The sequence below is a fragment of the Neopelma chrysocephalum genome, unplaced genomic scaffold (genome assembly GCF_003984885.1).
Source record: "Neopelma chrysocephalum unplaced genomic scaffold, ASM398488v2 Primary Assembly neopelma1_77, whole genome shotgun sequence".
In the NCBI taxonomy this organism is placed as follows: domain Eukaryota; kingdom Metazoa; phylum Chordata; class Aves; order Passeriformes; family Pipridae; genus Neopelma; species Neopelma chrysocephalum.
The window spans coordinates 1,535,415-1,562,114 of record NW_020897738.1 but is presented as its reverse complement, the minus strand read 5'-3'; the positions used below and the strand labels follow the sequence as shown (position 1 = coordinate 1,562,114).

Here is a 26,700-nt window from a genome sequence, read left to right as displayed (position 1 = left end):
GGGAATGTCACGAGGTGGAGGGAGCTGGTATCCACCCTGGGGTCCTGCAGCAGCAGAATTAAGCAGTGTCACCTGTACTTGCCCATGTCTGGAGGAGGATGGAGTTGAGGGGAGCCCCAAACCCCCATACCCACTCCTGCCGGCAGGTTCGGTGCTGGCAGCACGGCCCTCATTACCTTTAATGAGAATTCTCAAGTGCTGCCTGGTAATTACCCACAGGAAGCCCATTGTCAGGCTGGGGCGAGAGCTCGGCACAAACAAAACCCGGCGAAAATGAAATGGGTGATTCAATTACGGATTTACATTTCCAAGAACCTGTCCAGGGCACCTTGTTTCTGTGGGAACAAGGCCCCCATCCCCTGTGGCGGGGCCAGACCCGTGGGCAGGGGTGGATGGGTGTCCCAGGGAGGGTGTCTGTGTCCTGCCATCCCTGGGGCAGTGCGTCCCCCGTGCACTCACCGCGGTGCTCAGGAGTTTGCCCCAGTCCGGGCGCAGGTAGAAGACGACTCCCCTCCAGGCGCCGGGCAGGGTGGCCCCCCGGATCAGTAGGATGAGGAGGACGACGTAGGGCAGGGTGGCCGTCACCCAAACCACCTGGGGGGACAGAGCTGTCAGCCCGCGGCACCACCGAGCACCCGACCCCCCGTGTCGGGCACAGCTCACTCGGGACGCCCTGAGGGGCAGGGGCTGGGGGGGAGGGAGGTGATATTTTCTCTTCCTGCAGTCAGGTGAGTTGCAAAACCCCCACCTGGTGATGGGTCCCTCTTGCCCAGGGCTCTGGCATGTCCGTGTCAGGGCAGGGCTGCTGCTGGAGCCCTCCTTACCTTCCCAGAGGTTTTCACCCCTTTCCACAGGCTGAAGTAGACAATGGCAAAGATGAGGAAGAGGCAGAGGAGCAGCTGCCAGTGGATCCCTCCTATGTCGTACAGACCCCTGGATTTATGGATCTCCAGGACCTTCCTCCTGCAGGCAGGGATCCCCACGGCCGGGGAGCAGGATCAACCCCGGGCAGGCAGTCCTGAGCTCCCCAAGAGCATTCCCACCTGACAGCCTGCTCCCAGGCACCTGCTTCCAAGCAGCAGACCCAAGTGCCTCCACAGGGACATGCCCAGCTTTAACACACCATCCACATCTGTGGACTTACGTGTAAAACTCCTCGGCAGGGGACCTGGAGAAGTTGGTCCAGGTGACGTTGCTCCTGCCGAAGTAGTTGGTGCAGTCAGGGGTGTTCCAGGGGTTGTCGCAGCTCGCCCAGGGCAGGGTGCCCGAGAAGGACGAGTAGAAGTAGTAGAGAGCCCAGGCAATGATGGTGTTGTAGTAGAAGGAGACGTAGAGGCCAATGATGCAGATGGCAAATCCGATACCTGGGAAAAGCCAAGAGCAGGCTCAGCCCCTGGGTCATGGCTGTGGGGAGTGGCACTGCCAGCATGGCCCTGCACCCCAGCACGTGGGGCCTGGGCTGGGGGGCTCTCACCTTTAAAGATGGGGCAGATGCGCTTCCAGATGGGGATGGCTCCTGTCCTGTGGAACTGCCCCAGGGCCAGCTCCATGTAGAAGAGGGGCACCCCTCCAAAAACAGCCATCAGCGTGTAGGGGATGAGGAAGGCTCCTGTGGGGCGGGAGCAGAGCAGGGTCACCACCAGGCTGCGAGGGGAGGACCATGATATTGTCGCCTTCCTCCCTCACGGTGCTGCCCCAGTGCAGCACGTCGGGTTTGGATGTGTTTGTGAGATGCTTTGGAAATGATCTGGGGCTCAGAGATGAGAGACCCTGCTTGGAGTCCCAGCTTCTTGGGCTTCCTAGGACTCCCCTGCTAGCCAGGATGGTACAAAGAGCCACACAAACCATTGGGGTGCAGGGGAAGGGACACCAAGCACCCCTCAGGTCTAGAAGTATTTTGGAGAAAATCCCACTGAATATGCACAGCCACTCCAAGACGCATAATTAAGCTGTAATTTGCATTATTCATAACAGTCTCATTTTTACCAGGGCTACACTCATACCCCATGGAGGTTTTGGAAGTGGAGCTGCTCTCCGAGTTCTGCTGGGACTAGTTAATTTAACCCCCACGGCTCCTCTCTCTGAGAGCTCTCTGTGTGTGTGATGTGGCACCCCCAACATTCCCAGTATCCTCAGCACCCTCAGCATCCCCAGTATCCCCAGCATCTCCAGCATTCCCAATATCCCTGTCATCTCCAGTATCCCAAATACCCCCAGCACGCCCAGTATCCCCAGCACTCTCAGCATCCTCAGCATCCCCAGCACCCTCCTGTATTCCCCCATTTCTCGGCTGGACTGGCCCAGTGGGGCAATGTTTTCTCCAGTGTTTCCCTTCCAGGCAGGTCCTGGGCTGTGGGTGAGCCCAGCGCTGGCCATCCTGGTGCTCCTGTTCTACAGGGACTGTGGCTGCACTCCCCCAGAGCTGCTGCCTGAACTCCTCACCCTCCTGTGTGTGTGGGGTGGGTGGAAATCCCCCACCCGATCCACAGCCACACAGAGGGGCTCAGCTTTGGTCCCAATCCCACAGGAGCAACTCGCAAATAACTGTGCTTCAGTGTGGGCACCTGGGATCCACAGTTTTGCCTTGAGTATGGAACTAATTATCTCTTTCTAATTTTCCCAAGCAGTAGAGGATGTTCCCTGAAAGCTGACTTTGGCAATTAAATCCGCTGCGCTTTCCCAAACAGCACAAAATTCTCATCCCTCCTTTTTGATTTCCATGTGAGAGAGGTTTCTACCCTGCTCCATTTAAAGCAATTTATTTAGTTGTCATTTACTGAAAGATTTTTCCTGCATGAAGCTTTTGTATCTTCATTTTCCATTGATCCTTCACAGGCTGAACCCCCCGGAGCCAGGGCTGCTCATGGGGTCCAGCATCGCTGGCCAGGATCCACGGCAGGAGGGTGGGATCCTCACGAGGATGATTTTAAACCAAGTCACCCCAAAGGGCAGCTTCCCCGAGTCCCATGATCATAAAGTGTATAAACCTCCCACCCCAAATTTAGAGATCTTAATCCTTTATTGTGGTTTGGATCGTGCTAGTTTTCCCTTTGTGATCCTAGAGCTGTTAACACACCTCTAGCCCCACGGGGAAAGGAGGGAAAGACACCAGGGAAGGAGGGAAGGACCCCAGGGAAGGAGGATGGAGGGAATGGAGGAGGATTTTGAATGAAGAAAGATGCAAACAGAACAGAAAGAGATGTCAGGAGAAGTTGGGTCGGTCTCTAAACCGCCCTGTCCAGAGCAGAGCAGCTGGAGACAAAGAAAGAAAAGAAACAGGGAGTTTTTCAGGGTGGGAAAGATGGAAAAATGAGAAAAAAAGATGTCTTTTCTTCAAAAGAAGACTTAAACAACCCCAGTGGTGTCCTTACCCCCTCCATTCTGGTAGCAGATGTAAGGGAACCGCCAGACGTTGCCCAGATCGACGGCAAATCCGATGACCGAGAGGAGGAAATCCATCTTTTTGCTCCACTTGTCCCTGGGGTGGGTTTGAGGGTTCAGGGGTGCAAGGCTGGGGGGCAGACCCGGGCAGAGCTGCTCTGCCATCCTGCTGCCCTGGCAAATCCTGCAGGATTCAGGCTGAGCAACTTGGGGCCGGGGAGGATTTTTCTGTTGCTGCTGACAGATCCGAGGAGGGGAGGGTCAGGCTGACTGCGCTTCCCCACCTCCCGCTGGAAACCCACGGCACGGAGAGCAGCCGGCAGGGAAAGCAGAGCTCTGATCAAAGGCAGGATGGGAGAGCAGCCCCCGAGCAGGGACCAGCTTGACCCCGCAGGGACCACCAGCTTCACCCTGTGGGGACCCACCTCACCCCGTGGGGTTCAGCCTGATCTCGTGGGGACCACCCTGACCCCACAGGACCAGCCTGACCCCACAGGGACCAACCTCACCCTGCGGGTCCCGTCCCCTCAGTACCTGCTGGGTGCATTTGGGGACTGGGCTGGTGAAACAGGACCGTGTTTCCTCCTTCCTCCTGAAAAATCCTTATTTCTCTGTCCCTGGTGTTTTGCTGTTACCACTCTACAAATGATGACACCAGACCCACCGGAGAAGGTGACCACTCGTTCTTGCAGGGAAAGATCAGGAATCATGGAATGGTTTGGGTTGGAAGGGATGTTTAAAGGTCACCTTATCCATCTGGGCTCGCTGGGTCTCTCTAGGGTGTGAATTGTTGGGAATAAGCCACATGAAATTGAAATAACTTTCACAGCTGAGCTGTGACCAGGAGGGAATGGCAGTGTCCCCAGAGCCACCGCTCTGCCCTGTGTCAGTTTAACAGCAGATTTTATTGCAGTGAAACATGATTGAGCACGGGGTCACCAGGTGCTCCCAGGGCTCTGAGGGGCTTCAGCCCTGACTGTCCCAGCCTTTCTCATCTGTAATTAAAAGAAACTCCAGGAAAGACCATGAGAGCTGGAGCTGGAGCTGCGGCTTCAGGGCCAGGGTGAGCGGGTTGCTGTGACGACGTGACGCAGCTGCCTGGTGTCTGCCCGGTGTCTGCCCGGCACGGGAAGCCTCTGGACACTGTTAATCCCTCAGGCACACACATGGAGACCCGTTAGAAACCTCCAGTTAAAAACACATTTATTTTTTTGGTGTGTCTGGCCCCGGCTGTTTGGGGTGTCATAGAATGGAACCACAGAATCATGGAGTCACTGAGGTCGGAAAAGCCCTCTAAGACCATCAAGTCCAACTGTTCCCCCAGCAGTGCCAAGGCCACAACTCACCCATGTCCCTAAGTGCCACATCTGCACACCCCTGGTTGTGGAGGAGGAGCAGGGGACATGGCTCTGCCAGGGGACATCACCCACTGGCTCCTTGCCTGCACATGATCCTGAGAGCCCTGGGAAGGGGATTTTTTCTCCTAATGAGCCACCCCACCTCACTGTGTGCCCCTGGGTATCCCCTGACCCAGTGTGGGGAGCATGAACTGGGGTTCCCAGCCTGGGGCTGCCCCCTCCCAGTGGGCAGGGACGGGTGTAAGTTCTGGTCCCATCAATCCCCGCACCGGGTGGGCTGCACTCTACAGGCTTCTCCCTCTGTGCTGTGGAACCCAACATTATTGTTCCTTTAACACGAAATTATTGTTCCTTGAACACCTCTCCTTTGAAGTACAACAGTTTTCTGTGTGTGGGTTTATGAGGAGCAATGAGACTTTACCCCAAGTGAAGGGGTTGGGTGAGAGGGTGGCAGGGTGGTCTCTGCTCTGAGTGGAGAGTGAGTCGAGGTTGGGGGGGTCCCACCACAGCCAGACAGAGCCCCTCCACCATCAGCCCCCCTCCATGAGCCCCGATGCAGCTCTCCCTGAGCCAAGCCCCAGCACACAGGTGAGGGACAGTTAATCTCCTGCGGTTTATACAGGATTTATGTCACTCCTGGGACTTTGCAGAGCTGTGGATTCCAGTCCCAGTCCTTCAGTGCGGGTGTGGAGATGAAAGCCAAGGCTGTGCTCAGCAGTGGGGGCTGTGGGGGCTGCCAGAGGGGCTGCCCTTGTCCCAGGCTTTGAGATGAAGGTGAGAAATCCCTGCTGCTGGTGTGATCTGCCTGCAGAGCGTGCCAGGGGAGCAGGGTTTAACACCCTGACCAAAGACCAGCTCAAGCATAAATGACAGAACAGAGGCAGCTGGTGCCATAGCAGCTGTAAAAAATAATAGATAATAGATAATAGCATTTTCTCCGTTGCTGACCCTTCTTTTCTCTGGGTGGTTCACATGGAATGGCTCTGTGTAACAAAGGGGGAGACCCTCCTGAGCCCTGGTCCTGCCTCTGCTCAGGAAGGCTCAGCAGATGGACTGAATCACTGCCAGGTCTAATTGAAGGAGCTGGCTGAGGGGTCTGAGGGGACCTGTGGGTGTCTGTGGGGGTCTGCAGGGGTCTGTGTGGAGCAAGGACACCCTCAGCACAGGGTGCTGGGCTGAGACCCCTTTCCTGGTGTGAATCTGGCATCGTTTAAAACTGAGCTACTTTCTCTGCTGAAGAGCCCCTTGTTTCCCCCACACTGATCTGTTAAATCACACGGGATGAGCTTTGTCCTCCCACCTTGGGCAGAGCTGGGAGTGCAGGAACAGTGTGAGCCTGGCACAGCTGGAGCTGTTCCCACAGCAGCTCCAAGCTGGAGCTGTGCAGTGCTTTGCCAGCACAGGGATGCGCCCGTTGCTGTCTGAAAGCTCCCTGTGCTGAGGCACTGCCTGGTATCTGTTTCCCAGGCACCGCTGCTGCTGCTCCCCTCCAGCCCAGGGATGTGCTGCACCGTCAGTTCAATACCTCCATCCCTGACAGATCCCCCAGGTCCTTGCTGGTGAATGAGCCATGAATGCTCCCAGTGCTCCCATCCTGCTCCCCCAGCTCCCACCCTCTCCTGGGGCACCCGACCCCCCACCCGTGCCGCCGTCCCTCCGCAGCGGGTCAGGGCCACGCTGTCAAAGCAATGAGGGCAGAGCTTTGAAATCTCCGTTTGTTTTAGAAGCTGCAAGGTGGAAAGAGCAGTGCAGGTTCTCAGGTTCTCAGGGCTGCTGGAGGCGGGAGGAGGGCGGGGGAGAGGTGTCTTGGGGAGATCATGGAATGGTTTGGTTTGGAAGGGACCTTAAAGCTCATCTTGTTCTACCCCCTGCCATGGGCAGGGACACCTTCCACCAGCCCAGGTTGCTCCAAGCCCCATCCAACCTAGGCTGGAACACTTCTAGGGATGGGGCAGCCACAGCTTCTCTGGGCAACCTGTGCCAGGGCCTCACCCCCTCACAGGGAAGAATTTCTTCCAATAGCTCGCTGTCTCAACACAGACACACTCTGTTTATTTCTGCTTTTTCCTGTTATTTTCCTTACTCAAAGCACAAGTGACCTTAGATTGAAAACAGTTTAAATCCAGCTCAAATCAGATTTAAATTTGAATATCCACTGCAGTAGAAGTTGTTTCAAAACACCACAATGACTTGATTAGCAGATTGCTTTTATCCCACCTGCTCATCCATGCAGGGATGTGCAGAGGAGCGAATTGTGGTCTTAAAACAACTATCCTGTTTAAGCTGCAGAGGCAGCAGTGGGAAGTTTAATTTAATTAGCATGATAATCAGAGATGTAACTTAATCACATTAAGTATAGATCAACGTGCTCTCATTTAAGCTCTCCAGGCTCCAGAAAATAGGGGCCAATCGTCTCCGACCTGTCTTTAATCCAGGGAGAAAAAGAATGTTCCAAGGGAAAGGAATCAGCAAGACTTGGGGAGAGCTTGTCCTTGTGCTTCTTTCAGCTGATTTTTCCCCGAAGGAAGGTAATAAATGAGCGATTTATTACCCCTGTATAGCAGGGCTGTTCCTGGATGGCAGGTTTAGGTCAGGCGGTCTCATCCTGGGCTGGAGAAGCTTCATAGAGACTGGAGCTGTGCCAGGCTGTACCTGACATGGTGCTGTGCCCAGCTTCTCAGGAACCTGGCACCTTCTCTGTGCCAGCATCCGCAGGTACGCAGAGCCACAGCTCTGCTCTGCTCCAGGGAAAATTTGGGGCCAGGGGAGCGAGTGAGCTGCCTCTGCCCTGGTAATTGCACTCACTGCTATCTCATGGTGCTCCCATGGTGTTTGATGAGGCCAGGACACATCATTATGGGTATTTATTAGTGTGTATTAATTGCCTGTCCAGACTGTAGGGCCTGTGGTCACCAATAAATGACAGGCAGGGTGGCAGAGCTACAAGCACGGCTGGAGCCCCTGGTCAGGGCCAGCTCCTGACTGGGCTGTGGGTCTCAGGTCAGACCAGGAAAGCCTTGGGCTCCTGTGTCTTTGGTCCTTCTCCTCCCACATCCATTTCTGGGGGAAGGGGACCCCATCCACAGGGTTCTCCATGGACAGACCCCTGGCAAAGGCTGCTGCACAGAGGGGTTGTGCTGGTGCAGCTCGTGAGAGTGGCACTGGGCTTGCTGCCCTGGGGGTCCACAGCCAGTGACCATGAGCAGAGCTGCAGCCATGGGGACAAACCAGGCACACAGTCCCCAGCATGGCACAGCAAGTCCTGTGTCACTTGCAGGGAGCCCAGCCTTAGGCCAGGGTGATTCCCTGGGCTGGGATCAGAATCCTGAGGGTCAAGTCAATGCTCAGTGACTGCAGAGGGGAGCTGTGACCCCACCAGCAGCACCCAGAGCTGTCCAGGCCAGATTCCCATGGATCCTAGAATCTTTCTGGGATCTATCTGGATCAGGGATCACATACTCCCAATCAAGCTGTGCCTGTTGCTGCAACTTGGTAACATTTGTGCTGCCACCACCTTTGTTAACAGGAAATAAACAGTGAAAAGCAAACAGAGGACACGGAAATAGGTTTTCCGCTACAAGGAATATGGCCCAGGTCTCCTCCTGGCCCCTGTAAGGCACAGAAGGGAGTGAATTCAGATTAAGCCTGAGCCCAGAGCTCCCTCCTGTTCTCCTGCCAGTCCAGGCAGTGGAGGAGAACCATTGGGAGCATCGTTCCTGCCGTCTCCAGAGCCACCAAGCACCAGCATGGAGCGAAAGGCTCCGAGGCAGAGGGTGCAGTCCAGCTCTGGGAGCAGCGGAGGAGATCATGGGGGGCTGGCAGAGGTGGGAGCACGTCCCTGCTGTCCATGCCAGGATTAGTCCCAATGGCAGGGATGGCCAGCGGGGCTGTGCCAGTGGCCCTGTGCCCACATGCAGCACGGCCGGGCACTGCTGCCCTTGCAATAATGTGTTTTGTAGTTATTGGAAACTGGACTGCAGAGGAGCCGGGATGCTGTTTCTATGGAAATGTCCTGGAACACCAAATGAGGAAAGAGAAAAACAGAAGATGCGTTAATGGAGCTGCAGGAGGGCCACTTTCCAAGGGGCTGTGATTTTGAGAGGAGGAAAAGGGGGTCTCTTATGACTTGGTCTCCTCTGGTCCCCGGAGCGTGCCTGGATGGTGTGGGGCTGTGAGCACGTGGGCGCTTCCCCCTTCGTGGGACTCCCAAAGCCCTGAACCCCTGTCCAAGGATGGACACTGCTCCAGCAACCCCGTGTGCAGGGACACCCCGAGGGCTCTCCCTGTCCCGTGTCACCCGGCCGCCGTCCCTGGGCACCTCGGGGCACCTCGGCCTCGGGTCACCTGGGGCCTGGCTGGGGGGAAAGGGGTCCAGCTGAGGGGGTGCCTGGTGGCGGTGGTGTCCCCTGGGAGCTGGAGGATGGCTGGGACCCCGGCGAGGGGCCGGTCCCGGCTGAGCCGCTGCCGGGGGTGCTGGTGCCCGGTGATGCCGGTGTCAGTGCCCGGTGTCGGGGGTGCTGCGGGTGCCCGGGGATCGGTGCTGGGGCTGCCGGGGGTACTCGGGGTGCAGGGGGTGCCGATGCCGGGAGTCCCAGGGGTGACTGGGGTCCCGATGCTGGGGGTGCCCGGGGATCCCGGGGCTCGGGGCTCGGTGTCGGCTGTGCCGGGGGTGCCGGTGCCGGTGGTCGGTGCCGATGGTCGATGCCCGGTGCCGGGCGCGGATTGGCGGCGGCGGCGGCCCCTCCCCGGCGGGGCGGGCGGTCGGGCGGCCCGTCCCGGTGTGCCCGGCAGTCTGCGGGCGCTGCGGAGCCGAGCAGGGCCATGGCGGCGGCCCCGGCGGGTGAGGATGGGAACGGGGGGACCGGGGATGGGGCCGGCGGGGCCGGGCCGTGCTAACGGGCCTCTCTCTCCTCTTCTCCCCGCAGAGGCGGAGACCCGGCAGCGGCTGCTGCGCACCGTCAAGAAGGAGGTGGGTGCGGGACCCCCGGGAGCAGCCCCCGACCCCCGGCCCGGTGCCCCGCGGCGACCTTCCCGGCGGGAGACCCGGGACCGCCCGCAGCATCCCGGGCTCCCGCTGCTGCTGCCGCGGGTTAAACAGCCCCCCCAAAAAAACAGCCCCGACCGGGGCCGAGAGCCCACCCCGGGGCCGTCAGCCCACCCGGGCGCGGCTGCGGGTCCCGGCGGGCGGAGGAGCATCCCTGCAGCGCCAGTGCCCGGCATCCCAGCGCCCCGCATCCTGGGAAAATCGCCTCTGCCTGGGCACAGAGCACACCACACCTTGGGATTTTCCGCAGGGAAAAGGGGGCGAGTCCCGGTGCTGCATCCTTCCCTTGGGAGCAGGGATGGGACAAGCCCTCCCGGCAGCGCGGTGCTCCTTGGCAGGGCGGGGGGCGGCGGGTGCTGGCGACCCTGGCCGGGAAAAAGGGGGGTGGACACATGTGTGCCCAGTGCAGGGTGATGGCATTTCGCTCTGCTCCCTCTTCTCAGGCATCTTTAACTCTATTAGTTTAGACCGTGTTTTATGCTGGGCTGCCTCGAGCTCCTCCGCCAGCGCAGAGCTCCGTGTTTATCGCCTGTGGTGTTACACCGAGAGCCCACAGTCCATCGAGGAGTCGAGTCCTGCTCTGTGCTGGAGCGTTGGGTCACCGGGAGCAGTTGTCACCTCCTGCCCCTGGTCTGTCCCTGCAGATCATCCCCCCGGGATACTGGAGAGGGGATGAGTGATGTTTTGTTTCTGGTCTTATGAGCACTCGATATGTACCTTAGGGGCTCTGGGAAGTGGAAGACACTGCTCGGGGTCATGTGAACCAGACCTGTGGGTGGTAGATCTGGGGACGGTGACAGTGCTGTTCATCCAGACCACTTCCCACCTTTAATCCTCTGCCGGGTGTGGTGCTAAGGAATACTACCGGTTGCCTGGGCAACGGCTATTAAACCAGGAAAAGGGTATGACATTTATTTAGCGTCGTGGATGGAGCTGCCATCTCATTATTACTGTCTGTGGCTGCTCCTGAACGCAGAGACACAACGGCCTGAGCGTCGGCTGCCTCTGGGGGTGGGAGGTGAGGGCTGTGCTCCCAGCTGGGAGCTTCTTCCAGAGCCCGCTGTGCCTCGGTGGGCTCTCACTGCCTGTGAGCATCTCCTGAGCTGGCCTTCAGTGCCTGGCTTCACTCCCTCCCAGGGCCGTGTGCTGGGAGAAGGTGCAGCTCGTGCCTCAGGGAGCAGAGCTGGGCTTGTGACATGCCCTTCCCACTGGCATTTGGGGAGGTAAACGTGGGTTTGGTGAATGTTAGTAAAGCCTGAAGGAGGGAGGGGTGCGTGGGGAAAGCCCTTCTGCCCTGGTGCTGTGGTGGGGGTGTTTGACACACTCTGGGATCTCTCCAGCAGCCTGTTAGTGCTGATGCAGAGCACAGACTTCTTCCTTGTGGTCCCATCACTCTGGACTCCACCTTGGGATGTTGGTGTGGCTGTGGGTTCTCTGCCTACACAGGTTGCCTACATGGTTGCCCTTCCTTTGCGGTTTCTCCCTGCCTGGTGCCCACAGCCACACAGGTGGGGGAATTCCACGGGGGACCCACACTCTGTGCTCTTCACCTGGGCTTTGTTCTGGTAGGAATTAAAAAACCTGGGGAAACATGATCCTGTAGATTATGTAATTAATTATTTAGCAGCGTTCCTGAAACTGGGAGCAGGTGGGACATTCTTGTGTCTGTTGCTCCCTGCTCATTAGGCCTGATTTGCTCATGCTTTTGGTTTTTCTTCCTCTCCTAGACTGACCCCAGGTTAAGTCAGGAGCTTGTGCAGACTCCAGGGAGCAGTAGAAACGGCCAACTACAGAAACTTCCTGGGTTTTTTTTCCCACTCCCAGAATTTTTACCTACCACAAACCTGTGTATTGTCATGTCACTAGACCATGTCTGGTTTTGCTTCAGCCATGTCTCTGTGTGAGCTGCTGGGGCCCTCAGTGCAGGTGAGCTCTGCTGAGACAGGGGACAGCCAGGGATCATCCTTGGGGAGCTGTGCCACATCTGTCATCCCAGTGCCATAACTGAGTGAGTAAAACACTGGGAAGGCAAGGTCTGATCCGAGCAGGGAGATCAACAGTAAACTGACATTACCCAGAGCACTGTGTGAGCCAGCAGCCCTCGGTATTGGGCTGTTGCCATGGTTAATGCATTTTATTTTGAAGCAGTCCTGCGCTGCAGTGGTTGTTCATGTTGAGATGAGTTGTGTTATCTGTCACCGTCTCCTTCCTCTCCCCCTCCCCATATGGTCACGATAAATCAAGCTAAGCCCGGAAGCTGCAGAATTGACTATTTGTCAGCAGGCTGCAAGGGAAGGAGAGAAGTCTGACTTTGTAAGGAATCCTGTTTCCTTTTATGCAGGATAAGAAGCATAACCAATATTCTCTGATTTTTTTTATTTTTTTTTTTAGAGCTTTTATCAGGTGGAATGAGGCTTCTTTACAAACCCAGAGCCTGAAATACCCAGGCTTGAAGGAGTGTGGGTTTTCAACTACAAATATTCTCCTTGAGCCTGTGCTCCTCCCCTTCTTTTACAAGTTTCATTTTTAATAGAGGAGGTCTATTTTTAACCACCTCCAGGTAATTGCATTGCACAGAGGAGTGGGTGGGGAAGCAGGTGTTACCAGTGCAATACACCTGTACTCTGTGTGCCTGGAAAATGAGTTGAGTGAAAAGCTGAATGGAATATGAAAGTAAACAGTCATCTTGGTTATTCTTCTGCAAAAACTTAGTTTATATTTAACTTGCCACTCAGCAAGCAGCTTCAGTTCTTTACTACTCAGTAACCGCTGAGCTTGGATTGAACATTTTGCTGCCTGTTCTTAGAATTCTTTTAAAAATTTGGTTTGACCACAGCCTACTTGTCTTCTATCAGATATACTGTTTGTTTTTAATAGCTTGAATGGTTGTCACTGTGTAGCTGTTGACTAATTCCTTCATCATGTATCATGGGGACAACAGTGAGTCTCTTCCTCCCACCCTTTAAATGAAGCCCCCACTTCGCAGCCACGTTGCCTGGTTTGTGGCTAAATAACACAAATCACTGGTAAGAGCAATATTTTTGCATCATGGGTTTGTTTTTCTATGTGCCCGTGGTTCCAAAATATCAGATTGCGGGCGTCAGTGCCAGCTATTTCCTTCTGGATTGGTAGAAAATTGTAAATTAATTTAATGTTACTAGGATTTGAAAAATTAATGTTGAGAGCTTTAAATGCTCTCAAAGCCAGTTCATAAAAAAAAAAAAGAAAAAGGCTTTTGTGTGGCTGTCAAAAGTGCTCAGGCAAGATGAAGATGAGGATGAAATGAGGATGATGAGCTGCAGGTTGGTAATGAAAGCTGCTGTTTGCAGAGGGACCTTCTGATGTTTCTTAAGCACCCAGGGTAGCCCTTTTCACCTGTTCCTGTACCAGGAGTAAACAGACATCCTTTATGCAGCATTTCTGGATTGCCTGCATCGATCTGCTCTGAAGAGCATCACTGATCACTGGGGACCATTTCCTCTCCTTTTAAAGATAAAAGCAAAGGGGTGCACGAGTGCTCTCATGCTCCAGAAACCCCTGGCTGGATCCTTCATCCCCAGAGAGCAGGTTTTGTGCTGCTTTTCCCCTTCCTCACATCTCCCTTCTCAGTCCATATGCCTCAGTCCTCCTTCCTCCCCACCCAACCTCCCCTCTCTGCTGCCAAAATATCATCCCCTTCCCTCCTGATGTCCTGGCCGTTGCCATGGAAATACCTGGGTTTGCACAGATTCAGGACTTCAGAGCAATTTGGAGCTGAAAGTTGCACTCGATTTTGGTGCAAATAGTGTCAGTCTTTGCCATGTTTAATTGAATCCAAAAAGCTTGTCAGGGTGACATCATCTGGGAAAACAAGAGCCTTGGGATGAGAGCAGAACAGGGCAAAACTTTGAGGTCAGGTGCTGGAAACACAGAAATGACTAAAGTTTTCCTTAAATGTTTCCTTAAATGTCTGTATTGAGCATTTACAGCAAGCAGTGCCAGCAGTGCCAACAGATGGCTTGGAAATGTGTGTTTGACAAGCACAACAGGAATAGAACCAGCTATAACGTGATATTAGTGAGCTTAAATTAGTGTTGTAAGCACAGATTTTTTGGCCAAAAGTTGATGCCCTATGAAGAAAGTCTGGTGCAAAGCACTATCAGGAAATACACATCTCTAGGATCATTCCTGTGTCCCCCAGGGTGCATTGTTATCTTATGGATCCTTCCATTAATATTTTTTAAATTTACTTTCCAGCAAACTGCCCAAATATTCAGAGTTCTTCTCCCCCTTCCCCTCCAAGGAGCCTCATCCGGGTCCCCAGCCATGAGCACACGTTGTGCCTGGGGAAGGTCTGGCCTGGAAATCCCATATGTGTCACGTGGGGGATCCCTCAGCTGCAGAAAGTGCCATGTTTTATTCAGCAAGCAGTGATAAATAATTAAATAAGACTTTTAGAAAAGCCAAAGGTCTCCATGGGTAGGACTGCGATCGATGTTTCTGTGGCAGCAAGAACAGGGAGCTGCCAAATGGCTTTAAAGGCAAGTGCCTGGTGCCCTCAGAGCTGTCCCTGAGCTATCCCCAAGCTGTCCCCCCGTGCCAGGGGGACATCAAAATGTCTGGTGAGAGCCCTTGGATCTCTGGGTATAAATAGTGCATGTGCTCTGCAGCTGGGGGTGTTTTAACTGATCAGAGCCCAATTAATTTGGTTTATTTAGTGGTCAGCCAGTAAACTCTTGGAGAAGTGGCAGGGTGTGGCTGCAACTCGTGATGGTGCTGAGCAGTGTGTCTGGCACCTGCCTTTGGATAATCAGGGTGTTTGTTGCTGGATAGATAAGAAACATGGTAACGCATCAGAAACATGGAATCTTTCAACACTGATAATGTGAATTTTATAAACAAGTCTGCTAAAAAAAGATATTGTAGCAACAAGACCAGCAACAGGCAGACATCTCATTTTCAAATGAGAAGATAAATCTGATTGATGACAGGTTTGGTCTGAGAAGTTCTGCTTTAGCTGAAAAGGTGGCTTTTAGCTCCAGCATGGGTGGTGAGATCCAGTGTCTTGGGATTTCCATCCACCATTCCCAGCACACAGACACTTCTGTGGGCACTGGGGTGGGCAGTCCAGAGGGACTTAGGGTCTGGGGTGATGTCTTTGTGTCCTGGAGCTGAGCAGAGATTCTGCACTTGCTGTGCCTTGGACACTGAACCACCTTTGGCACATCCAACCAAACCAGGCTTGTGTTCCTGCTGGGAGGTGCTCACCTGTGGTGCAGGGGAATTGTGTTTGTCATGTACAGCCACGCCTGGGGTTGTCTTAATATGGCATCTAAGTGATCCTTCAGCATTTTAGAACACCTGAGAAGTGACAGTGCTGCAGTGCTACAGGGACACATCTTGTGCAGAGTAGGGAGCTGCTTCCTGTGGAGCTTAACCAGAGCCTGTTCCTGGAAAGGGACCTTGGTTCAGAGAAGCAATTATAGAAATGCTCAGATTACAGCAAGGGCTGCCCACGTGGACTTGTTGCACCAAAACTGACGTGGAAAATGGGATTTTAAGTGTGAGAATTAACTTCCAAACACATAATTAAAGCAGCACTTACACTGTGATGAGAACGAGAAAACTCCAGCTCAGAAAAGAGTTTGAAAAGCAAATGTATGAAAGCAAACCAAGTTTAAAGCCTGAATCATCAATGGATTGGGGTTTTTTTTGTTATTATGGGGGTTTTTTATTTGCTTGGGGGTTTTTTTTGTCTGTTTGATGGCTTTTGTTTGAGGGCCTGTCGGTTGAATCCGAGGTGGATTGAAGAGGAATATTGAGCCTGGCAGTGCTGGCTTAATGGGCTTGATGATATTGGAGGTCTTTTCCAACCTAAACAATCCCATGATTCTATGATTCTGAGGGGATACAGCCAGTGCAGCTTTCTGGCTCTGGTCTTGCATCCTCTCATCCCACCCAAGTCCTTGACACCCCATGCAGAGGCGGCTGTTCAGAGGGAGCAGAAAACATCTTCATCTCCACTCTGTTTTTTACTGTAAATCCTTTGTTTTCAGAATGTGGGTAATGTGGACATTCAGCAGAAGGTCTTACCATGTTTGCCCAAAACAGATTGACAGCAGTTCCTAAAAACACACTTCTCTGAAGATGAACTCAATCACTGGAACATTTATTTTACTGTAGCTTTTACTTACATGAAGGGAAGTCCCACTCCGAGGGCTAAAATCAGACCTGGATCTGCTCTCCCATTGCTTTTGCTGCAATGTCTGGATGCTTTGCCACGTTTTTTGCTCTGCCAGACATTTTTTGGTGCTGGATCTGGTGACCAGGTCTGTGCCTGGGAGTGTCACCATGGCTGTACCTTAGAGCTCACTGTTCTCAGCCTTTGGCAACGTGACCGAGCTTCACCTTGGAGCAGGACTGGGAAAAGGATCACACTGGTGACTCTGTTTGCATCTGGCTTGCTGTAAACAATTTCACAGAGTTATGAGCATGGCCAAATATAGGGGAGGTCTGTGCTCCCACAGAAATGACTTGATAACCAGCAAAAGGCTTTGCAAGAGGCATGGCAGGAAAACAGTGACTGCAAACATCCCTGAATAAAAGGATGGCAGGAAAATAGTGACTGCAAACATCCCTGAATGAGGAAAATAGTGACTGCAAACATCCCTGAATAATCTATAGAGTACAGGTTGTATGGGAAAGAATCCAGCCAGGTAAAACAGTTGTGAGTCAATATTGCCTTAGACTAATTAAACCCGGAGTTCTTGGCTTGCTCCTGGTCCCTGCACCTCAATGGTTGTAGCTGTGGTAATATTTGGCTTGTTCCAGCAGCATAAATGACAGCGGGGCTGGGTGACAGGAAAACTGGACTTGGATGGAGTGTATCCCTGGGAATTTCATAGCACAGAGGTCTAAGCCTTCATCCCTCACTGGGGTCTGGGGTTGTTGGATAGGTGAGGGTTTGGTTTCCTTTTTAAGGGTGAAAAAAGCAGTTAGTGAAATTAAATTCTAATAGTAGAATTTGGGCTGGGCTGGAGCTGCCCAGGGTGAGGGGAACCACAGGAGGGACTGAGGCCTCTGGGATCAGAAGCCCCCCTGGAGGAACGGGGTGCAAGCTCAAATCCCTGGTCTGAAGGAGGTGCACCAGGATTTCTGCTGCCCCCAAGGAATGCCATAACCTGGGCTCCATTCAGTGCCTGTGGTTCTTGGATCTGGCTTTGGAAATGGGACACAGAGGAGAAAAAGTGGTTTTCCTTGTAGTTCAAACATTCATGTAAAGCACAGCAGGATCAGCTCTCCTGTTCAGGAGTCACTGATTCAGACTGTAGTGGTTCAGGTAGTGTTGAGATTGGCCTGTCTTTGGTTGTGGCTTTGGATTATAAATTATTAATTAACGCTGTTGAGTTTGTGTGGACACTCTGTTGTGGGGTGGCCCTGTCACCCTGCTCTGGTGTCTCATCCTGTGCTCACAGCTGGAGCCAGGAGGACTGTTTGTACTGCTGTGGAATACTTGATGAGATTCCTCTCGAGTTTACCTACAGCTAAATTATTAGTTGCTGTTTTAATTTCCTTTCTCATAAAAGAAGAGCAAACATCTCATTTCCCTAGGCTGGCATGAGATCCAGAGTGGGCAGCTTCATCTGTTGGGATTGTTCTGGCTACAATCAGAGAATTAGCATTAAAATGCTGGAATGCAGCATGTTTAGAGGCTGTTCAAGTCTTCTCTGTGGAGGGAGCCAAGTGTGGCTGAGCTGTTCCCCATCCCCTCAGTGTCACAAACTCCTGGTGGATCTGGGAGCACATGGCAGATGGGATCTGTGGTGTTTGTGATCCCAGCTGGCTGTAGAGGGGTTGGGGTCCAGGTGGGAGAGTCCTTTGGGACCTGCAGACAACAGCATAGGAGGAGATCTGTCAGGGGTTTTTTGGTTCTCTGGCTTAGAGCTGCCCTACAGACATGCCAGACGTGTCTGTTTATGGGCAAATGTAAGATTTCTTTCTTAGTATGTAGAGAAAGTTAGAATCTCTTGATTCTACGACCTGGAAGTATTGATTCTGTTCCCTGGAAGTGTTCAAGGCCAAGTTGGATGGGGTTTGGAGCAACCTGGTGTAGTGGAAGGTGTCCCTATCCATGGCAGGGGGTGGGAATGGATGAGCTTTAAGGTCCCTTCCAACTCAAACCATTCCATGATTCCATAATATCCCTTGTTTTCTGTTGCAAGGCCCTGTCTGTCTGTCTGTCCCCTACCTGCTGGGACTGGTATTTGTATTTGTCACATGCCAGGTGACTGCCCTTGTTGCAGTGCCCTTTCCACTTCTAGTCCTGCAGATTTATTTTTAGTGCGATAACCTCAGTCAACAAAGTGCGTTTTTTTACTTTTAATGAGTAATTTTCCACTAAACTGTGTCTCTTGGAAGGTTTTTTGTTTGTGCCTCGAGCGTGCAGGTGGTTGGAGCTGGAGTCCTGCTGTCCTGGATGCTCCACAGGCCCTGGACAGGCAGATGGTCACTGCCCTGGGGAAGGCCCTGGGCCGGTGTCACTGCGGGTGTTGTGTCAATATATTCAAATTTTGAACAAATATTTGAATATACTGCTTATTGGAATATTTCCTAATTTAATGTGAAGCTGGTAAAGATATAACTCTGTGCATTGGTTCTCAAGTGTATTTTGGGGGGGTTAAAATGGTAATATCACCAGTGTTGCCATGAGTTGTACATTTACTGTCTGTGCATCGTTGTTTTCTGGTGGATCAGTTGGATGTGTGAGAGGGCAGTGCTGTGTCCTGCTGACAGAGGAGGCTCAGCCTGGCTGGGTGAGGTCCATGAGCCATCTGGACAAGGAGAGCTCAGCCAGCTGGGAGAGCCAAATTTTGGGGAATCCCTGAGGGCCCCAAGATGTGCCTTGCCAGACCTCCCTTCCAGGGCTGCCCCGAGGGGGTGGTCAGTGATGGGTCCTGAGTTGGTTGAGGTTTCAGAAGGGGGGACTGGCACTTCTTTGAGGGACACGTGTAATGTCAGGTGGGGGAAAAGGAGCAACTCTGGTGTTCACCTGGGCACTGGTGTTGGTGCTTCCCATCCCTAATCCACCACTGCTGCTGAGGTCGAGGGATATGTGGGAGAGAGGGATCCTTTCCTCTTGATGGGACTTTGCTCTGTCCCTGTTTCTCTTTTGCAGTGCTCCTTCTGTTGAAGTTTAGAACTAGATGCTGGAGCTGGGAAGCTGAGTGAGGAATGCAGCTGCCCCTTCCCAGGTGCTCAGCATGGGGCACTGGGATGAGGGGAAAACTATACGTGGGGTGAGGAAGGAGCACCAGGAGATGCCCTGACCAGGGACAGCTGCAGTTTTGAGACACAATAAAGCTTTTTGTGGGTCCCTGGAAGCAGAGTTTGCTGCCCTGGGATGTTCCTGCAGCTGGAGTCACTGCTCCGAGTGCAGCCGGGATGTGGGAGCTGCAGGAGCTGGATCATGCTGTGCCAAGGGGGATTTCCCAGTGCTCTGAGCCATCTCCAGTCCTGAGGTCTACATCTCAGTGACATTCCTTGCTGTGACTTCCTGACTCACTGTGAGCTCATCTGAGCTGCTGGGATCCAGGGAAGTCTCAGTGCTCACGATCGGGCTCCGTTAGTCACCCGGTAGGGAGCAGGGTTGGGAGCTCACCTGATGGCTCTGACACACAGAGGAGCTTTGCCTTCAGAGAGGACTTTTTCCTTAATCCATACCCGTAAAGGATTTCCTTTATTGAGCTGTTAGCTGTGCATAACTGACCTTAATTATGTCTTGCAAAGGAGTTTAATTCCCCAAATGATGCTATTCAAGGTCTCTCATACATCCAAGGTTTGCTTGGCCAAGTCTTGACCTGCTGTTTTTCCCCTCCTCCCTGTGCCTTCAGAGGGAACACCTTGCTAAGCTTCCCTTGTGCTCACAGCATTGGGAACCCTCTCCCCTGTGGTTTCTGAAACCAGGGAGTGAAAAGCAAGATGTTATAGAGGCACTGGAAGAGGAGATCTGGGCATGCTGGCAGCTCTATGTTAAACAGGAAAAATGGTTGGGAACTGAACATTTAAGGAGAAAAGATTCAGCTGGACTTTTGCTGATTTCAGCTGGATTAGGGAGGGTGCAGCTGGGGATGGAAGTCACCACCTCTGCACTCTGCTTACCTGGCAGGTCTGACCTCCTATATTCTCTCTGCAAAAATTACCCTCCTAATTTAGGCGGGTTCCTATTTATTTTCATCCCCTAATTGTGCCCCTGCTGTGCATTAGTGCCAGCTTCCTTTTGATCAGCTGCACTGCAGTGAGAGTCAGTGAGGGCAGAGCTGCTGGCATTGCTGTGCAAATGGCATTCCTGGGCACAGCTGGTGCCAGGTGACCCCTGGATTAGGCACTGATGGATAATTACAGTCATTTGGGACAGCCATGTCACATGAAAGTTGTCACATAAAAGGAAGGAACGGAACAATACTGTAAGAGCATTAAATATGAGATTTGCTTACTCTTTATTAGAAGACTTTTATCTAAACAATGCTCAATTCCTGCAGTTAATTCTCTGTTCATCGTTTTCCTACTTTGAAGTTTCTCAGAAATGAAACAACCCTTTTTTTATACCTGACTTTTTGAAACAGCTGGTGATGCTCAGCAGGCAGAGCTGCACTGATCCTCCGTGAGACCCCCTGTACCATTGGAAAAATCAGGGAGCAGAGGAGGTTTCTGAGTGCCCACCCCACCACAGGTCCATGGCTGAAATTCCGTGTTTTCTCCATCTGCCTCTGTGCCATAGGTGAAGCAGATCATGGAGGAGGCAGTGACAAGGAAGTTTGTGCACGAGGACAGCAGCCACATCATCTCCTTCTGCGGTGAGTCTCCGACAGCAGAATGCTGACCTGGGCTGGGGCTGGAGCACCCTCTTGGTGCTGGGCTTTCCCTGCTGTGCCATGTGCCATTCCTGGGAACACACTCCAGCTCCGGGGTGCTGGGCTGGGGAGGGGATTGGTGCCAGTGGGTGAGTTGTTCTGGCAGCAGTCAGAGTCCCTGAGGCCTTTGCCCTGTGCCTGAAATATATTGAGATGTGTCAAGAAGGATGGATGCTGGCAGTGTGTGCAGCCACTTAGGAAGTACTAGAAATAATATTTTATTTTTAAATTCCCTTGAGAATTGATTCAACTGAAAGTCTGTCAAGTCCAAATATTTCTTTGCTATGATGGAATAGGAATTTATGGAAAGGAGTCTGCAGTCTGCCAGAGTGCAGGAGCAGAGAGGCCGGAGGCTGATAGAGAATTTTAGATGGAGTCTGTGGAAGATCTGCTCTGATACTGGGCTGGTTTGGGGCTTGTTTTCTGGCAGTTGTGCTATTTACTAACCTGCTTTCTTACCTATTTTTCTCCTACTGGTATAAAAATTTTGTAAATGTGGAAGTGTTTCAGAAGGGATCCATCAAAACCTTGGCAAAGAGGTTTCTAAAAGTCTCCCTGAAGAGCTGTTGGCTTTGGGCTGTGAGATGTGCTGGAGGCCTGTGAGCAAGGACTGGGGAGCAGGAGAGAAGGAGTATTTGTACCTCAAAGGTAGTGGGGAGCAGGACAGAGCAGCCTTGTTCCAGGTGGAATGTGTCACAGGTTTGGTCATCGGAGAGACTTTACAATCAGGATGGCAAAATGAGATTGTTTCTATTCTTTTTTGACCCTCCTGTGCCACTCTGTCAACCACTCAAAGTGGAGAATGTGTGACTGGGACAGTCAGTGCCCAGGAAAAGCAGCTTCAGGTGTCCAGTCTGCCACATGCCAGCGTTTGTAGAAGTGGAGGGGACCTGGCTGGTAATCTGGGGGTGTCTGATGAATTTCAAACTAATTTGAATCTAATTAGCACACTGTGAGCAGGGCAAGTACTTCAGGCTGTTGGGTGAGTGAGGCTGGAGCATGGAACAGGAGCTCTTCTCCAACACCATGAGCCCTGGATTTCTGGGAAGTGGGGGAGGCTGTGCCTGTTTGGAGCCTGTCTGGTGGCTGTTGGCTGAGGTACAGCCACTGTGCCCATGTGCTGGGGCTGAGGGGCTGCTGCTGAGCAGGGGCTGTGGGCAGCGAGTGCAGGGAGCCTCACTCCTCCCTGTACAAAGAGCTGAAGGGCAGCTTGTTAATTTGGAGGCTGGGAAGAAAATGCCAGACGTGATGAGAAGCAGCTTTTGAAGAGGTTGTTCCAAGAAGGCTCATGCAGCACTGTCACCATTGAACAGGGTTGGAGCACCCACAGATTAAAAAGAACGAGAAGGGGATGCTGAGGTCTCCTTTTTTGCCTTGGAGAGCAGAGGGGCTTCTGCCTTTTCTTAGAATCAATGAATGGTTTGGGTTGGAAGGGACATTAAAGCTCATCCCATTCAACCCCCTGCCATGGGCAGGGACACCTTCCACTAGCCCAGGTTGCTCCAAGCCCCATCCAACCTGGCCTTGGACTCTTCCAGGGATGGGGCAGCCACAGCTGCTCTGGGCAACCTGTGCCAGGGCCTCACCACCCTCACAGGGAAGAATTTCTTCCTAATATCTAACCTAAATTTGCCCTTTCAGTTTGAACATATTCCGCCTTGTCCTGTCACTCCAGTTCCTGATGCACAGTCCCTCTCCATCTCCCTTGTACCCCCTTCAGATCCTGGAAGGTGCTGTGAGGTCTCCACACAACCTTTTCTTCTTCAGACTGAACAGCCCCAGCTCTCCCAGCCTGTCTCCACAGGGGAGGTGCTCCAGTCCCCTTCTCAACTTTGTGTCCCTCCTCTGGATTTGCTCCAACAGCCTTTCTCCGTTCCTGCTGGGCCCTCACATCAAAGACAGGAGCCGGTTCCCGGCCCTTTGTGCGGCATCGAAAGAGCAGAGCAGACTCCCAGGTGTGACTCATTCCCTGCTGTTCTGTGCAGCACGAGGGGATTATTTATAGGCTCCTGCGACATGGAGCTGAGGCATCCAGGCACGAAGGGCTCGTTGGTCCCTTCTGGCTCCTTAATGCTGCTGCTGCCCTTTCCTGGCTGCTGGTGTCTCCTCTCCTGCTCTGGCTGCAGTTCCTCTCTCATTTGAATGGTACGTGCTCCTTCCTCGGTGTTGTGGCTCTCCAGGAGCCTGGTGAGCTTATAAATAACCTCTTTCCCTGCCAAGCAGAGCATGCTGCAAGCCTGGCTCTGGCTGCCAGAGCTGCCCTTTTCCCTGGAGAGGGCTGCCTTCCTCACAGAGCCCTCCCCACCCTCTGCGTGACCAGTGTACTGCAAATCCCTTTGGGTTGGAACCAGTGGTGTGGCAGGAAAGGGCAGCAGCCCTTGGCCACCCCATTCTCCTGCAAGGGGGGGTTTGGAGCAGACAAACACGAGTTGGCATCTGTCAGCCCAGGCTGCCCTGGGAGGCTGATGGAGAACTGGGAGCAGGGCTGGGGGCTGGTGTGAGCCGAGGGTTTGATGTCCACATCAATGCTGAGTCTGCTCAACCAGAGGGATTTGAATCACACCAGTGCTCTGAGGAACTCAGAAATACCTTTAGATGTCTTTTGCCAGGAATCAAAGCTCCCACTTTACCTGGGCGTAGCTGCACAGAGCTTCTGCATCACATGGCTCTGCTGCAGGTTTTATCCTGAGGGATGGGGAGAATCTCTTCGCAGTGTGTTTGGTGGTGACAGAAGTTATGGACTGAGCTCAAAAACTCATGTTTTTAGGTTTAAAAAAACCTACCATTATCTCTGGATTTAGCATGGACAAGGTGCTCTTAGGGTGTGTGCTCCAGCCTCGGAGCCCCTGGGAGAGCACAGGGAGAGTTGTGGGTCCGTGTGATTTTCCAGTGCTTTGATCAGCCTGTTTAATCAGTCTGTGTTTGGCACTAGACATCCATCCAGAGCCCTCCCGAGGGGTTTGGGAAGCAGGTTGCCAATGGAGCCTGTGCATGTGCACGTATTTCTGTGGAGTCATTGCAAGCTGCTGGTGTTGCCTGGAGTTTATCCCCAGGTTCTCTATTCCTTTTGGTTTTTCAGGAAAAATGTTTGTGTGAACACTGAGATTTTTGGGGAAAAAATTGCCCTATTTCCTGTGCTGCTTTAGAAACTCTCAGTGTGCCTGAACTTTCTCCTTGCTTGGACCATCCCAGCACAGGGAATGAAATAGTCTGGTTCCAGCCATGCCCTCAGACTGGGCTGAAGGGAGAACTTCAGGGAGTTGTTTGGTTTCTCCACAATCCACAAGAAACCTGAGAGGAAAGTGTCAGTCTGTGTGTGCACAGCATAACAATTACCTGATGAGGTGTGTTTTCCTGAAGGCCAGGAGGGAATGTCTCTGCTTTCAAATATATTATCAGAGAAGCTTTAGGAGGTTGTGGCTGTCCCATCCCTGGAAGCGTTCAAGTCCAGGTTGGATGGGGCTTGGTGCAGCCTGGACTAGTGGGAGGTGTCCTGATGCAAAGTCCCTCTCTGGCTTTCTTGAAGCCCCTTCAGATCCTGGAAGGTGCTGCGAGGTCTCCACACAACTTTCTCTTCTCTGGGCTAAACAGCCCCAGCTCTCCCAGCCTGTGTCCATGGGGAAGGTGCTCTAGTGAGGTCTGTGCTCTGTTGCAGCTGCCGTGGAATCCTGTGTCCTGCACGGCCTGAAGCGGAGGGCAGCCGGATTCCTGCGCAGCAACAAGATCGCAGCGCTGTTCATGAAGGTGGGGAAGAGCTTCCCCCTGGCAGAGGAGCTCTGCAAGAAGGTGCAAGACCTGGAGCAGCTCATTGAGAACGCGTAAGGCACTGGCACTGCTGTCAGTCCTCTGGTCACTTGTGTTTTGGGATGAGGGTGTAGTTTGGGTATGGTTGGGGATTGCAAGTCCAACTTGAGCCTCAGCAAGGGTATTGCTCCTTCAGTGGAGCAGTGTCTTGCCCTGGGATTTTTCTGTCTTGAACGAATTGGTTGCTTTCCTAGGAGACTGAGTTGTGCCTGTGGTTTAAACAGGGGTGGGGAAGTTCTTATCCCTCTGCCCCTTCTCTCGTGCCTCAGGGACAGCTGAGTGTGTTGCTCCTGAGCTGTCATGGTTTATGGGCCAGTTCACTAAGTCAACTGGAACCACATTTGCTCTGTCTCAGTGTGCAGGGCTTGAACCTGCAGTAACTCAACTGCTGTTTGAGAGCGACTCACTCATCCTTGGACAGGAACCAGGGAAATGGATGGAGCAGCTACCTGGGGCAGGAATTTTATGCTGTCCTAAGATAAGCTGCTCTGCCTGTGAACTGCTGTCCTCAGACATATGTGAAAAAGTGTGTGGGCTGGAGGCCTCTGCTGAGGGAGAGGCTCGTTTTGAGGTGTCTTTACAGTGGGAAACTGATTTAGTAAGTCTGATTCCAAATGCAGGTGTGGCCTTCTGGAGCAGGGAGTGGGATAGATGCAGGGAGCATCTCCAGAGCCCTTCCCAGGCAGTTCCCTGGGCATCCCCCAGCACCACCAAACCCCTGACCTTGTTCCCCATGAGGTGTGGGAGTGCTCTGGGCTCCTGCAGAGCTCGAGGACGAGCCAGTGATGATGTTGTCTCTTGCCTTGCACCTCTAAAGGCGAAACCAAGTCCAGGGCATCCCGGAGAACGTGCGCAAGGTGCCGAAGCTGCCCAACCTGTCTCCTCAGGCCATCAAGCACCTCTGGATCCGCACAGCCCTCTTTGAGAAGGTCTTGGATAAAATCGTGCACTACTTGGTAGAGAACAGCAGGTGAGTGCAGGCAGAGACCACCCGTTTACCTGTCCCAGGTCACTGCCAGCATCTGTCCCTTTGGTGGCACTGGGGGTGTTGCTGTATGAGCTGTGTCCCAGTGGGCCAGAAAAGTCCCTGGATGGGACAGGCCAGTTGTGTCACTCCGTGCCCATCATGGGGACTCTGATGGACACCCTGCTGCTGGTGGCCACTGTGCACTCCCTAAAATAAAGATAGGCCACACTTGCCCTGCTGGTGGTTGGGTTGTCAGAGACTGTGCTGTCCTTGTCCTCTGGGATCTCTATGCTGAGGTGACCTGTCCTGGGGAAGATCTCCAATCTTGGGCAGGTTTTGTCAGGAGATGGTGATGTTTGCAATGTGCTGCAGGAGGTGTTTGTTCCCCAGGAATTTCACAGCTAGAGAAGCAGCCTGTTAAGGGCTTTTTGCCCTTTTTCCACCAAGGGGTGATACAGAAAGAGAAAGGCATACCAGTGATTTAAACCCACTGTCTATAACTTTACAGTCCCATTTTGCAGCACTCCAGCTTTCCGCTGTCTTTTATTTCTTCTAGTAAATACTATGAGAAGGAGGCTCTCCTGATGGATCCTGTGGATGGGCCAATTCTTGCATCTTTACTGGGTAACACTTTCCTCTTACCCTGCTTGCTTTCCAACCCTGTCTGTGATCTGGGTGTGAAATGCAGTTGTTTTCTCTGTGGATCCGGGGGGTGACTGCAGCCATCGGAACACCGACGGTTCCCTTATGTTTGGGCTGTTCCTCTCTGCAGTGGGGCCCTGTGCACTGGAGTACACGAAGATGAAAACCGCTGACCACTTCTGGACAGACCCCTCGGCGGACGAGCTGGTCCAGCGGCACCGGATCCACAGCTCCCACTGCCGGCAGGACTCGCCCACGAAGCGCCCGGCGCTCTGTGTGAGTGGGGTGGGGACACAGCCCCTCGCTGGGCTCCTCCCAGAGCCACAGCGCTCCCTGTGTTTGAAAAGGGCTTTGGGGCCCTCTGATGAGGGAAGTCTTAGAGCCAGAAGTGCTGGGAGCACAGTCCATGGAGACTGCCAGGGCACGGGGGCATCGTGGGGTCTGTGCCCCTGGGGAACATCGTGCATGAACGATAAGCAAGGGCAGCTGGAGTCTGCAATGTTTATTGCAAGTAAAGCACACTCCTGGGGCTTTTCTAAGTACAGAAATTATCTTGGCCAGAGCCAGGAATCCTCTTAGAGGACTCGGAGGGAAAGAGTTCTAGTAGTGACTTAA

General features: G+C 53.0%; 2 protein-coding genes across 5 annotated transcripts in view; one reads left to right on the top strand and one right to left on the bottom strand.

Annotated features, from left to right (window-relative positions):
• The window catches only part of LOC113970601 (sodium-dependent serotonin transporter-like), a 6,890-nt gene extending 3,344 nt beyond the window's left edge, over positions 1-3,546 (bottom strand). Inside the window, exons 1-5 of the mRNA XM_027689714.1 lie at positions 3,372-3,546; positions 1,475-1,609; positions 1,145-1,364; positions 825-963; positions 460-594 (exon numbers count right to left, since the gene is read on the bottom strand). Coding sequence (XP_027545515.1) covers positions 460-594; positions 825-963; positions 1,145-1,364; positions 1,475-1,609; positions 3,372-3,546 — 804 coding nt within the window. The remainder of the gene's footprint in view (positions 1-459; positions 595-824; positions 964-1,144; positions 1,365-1,474; positions 1,610-3,371) is intronic.
• A 5,984-nt stretch (positions 3,547-9,530) lies between these two features.
• The window catches only part of SGSM1 (small G protein signaling modulator 1), a 36,396-nt gene continuing 19,226 nt past the window's right edge, over positions 9,531-26,700 (top strand). For 3 of the 4 annotated variants that reach the window (XM_027689465.1, XM_027689464.1, XM_027689468.1), the window contains exons 1-7: positions 9,531-9,579; positions 9,665-9,708; positions 20,540-20,615; positions 24,328-24,490; positions 25,294-25,446; positions 26,000-26,067; positions 26,216-26,361. In XM_027689465.1, coding sequence (XP_027545266.1) covers positions 9,561-9,579; positions 9,665-9,708; positions 20,540-20,615; positions 24,328-24,490; positions 25,294-25,446; positions 26,000-26,067; positions 26,216-26,361 — 669 coding nt within the window. In that variant the 5' untranslated portion in view covers positions 9,531-9,560. Of the gene's footprint in view, positions 9,580-9,664; positions 9,709-16,433; positions 16,479-20,539; positions 20,616-24,327; positions 24,491-25,293; positions 25,447-25,999; positions 26,068-26,215; positions 26,362-26,700 lie in introns of those variants that run through there. The other variant, XM_027689467.1, reaches the window with a different exon arrangement.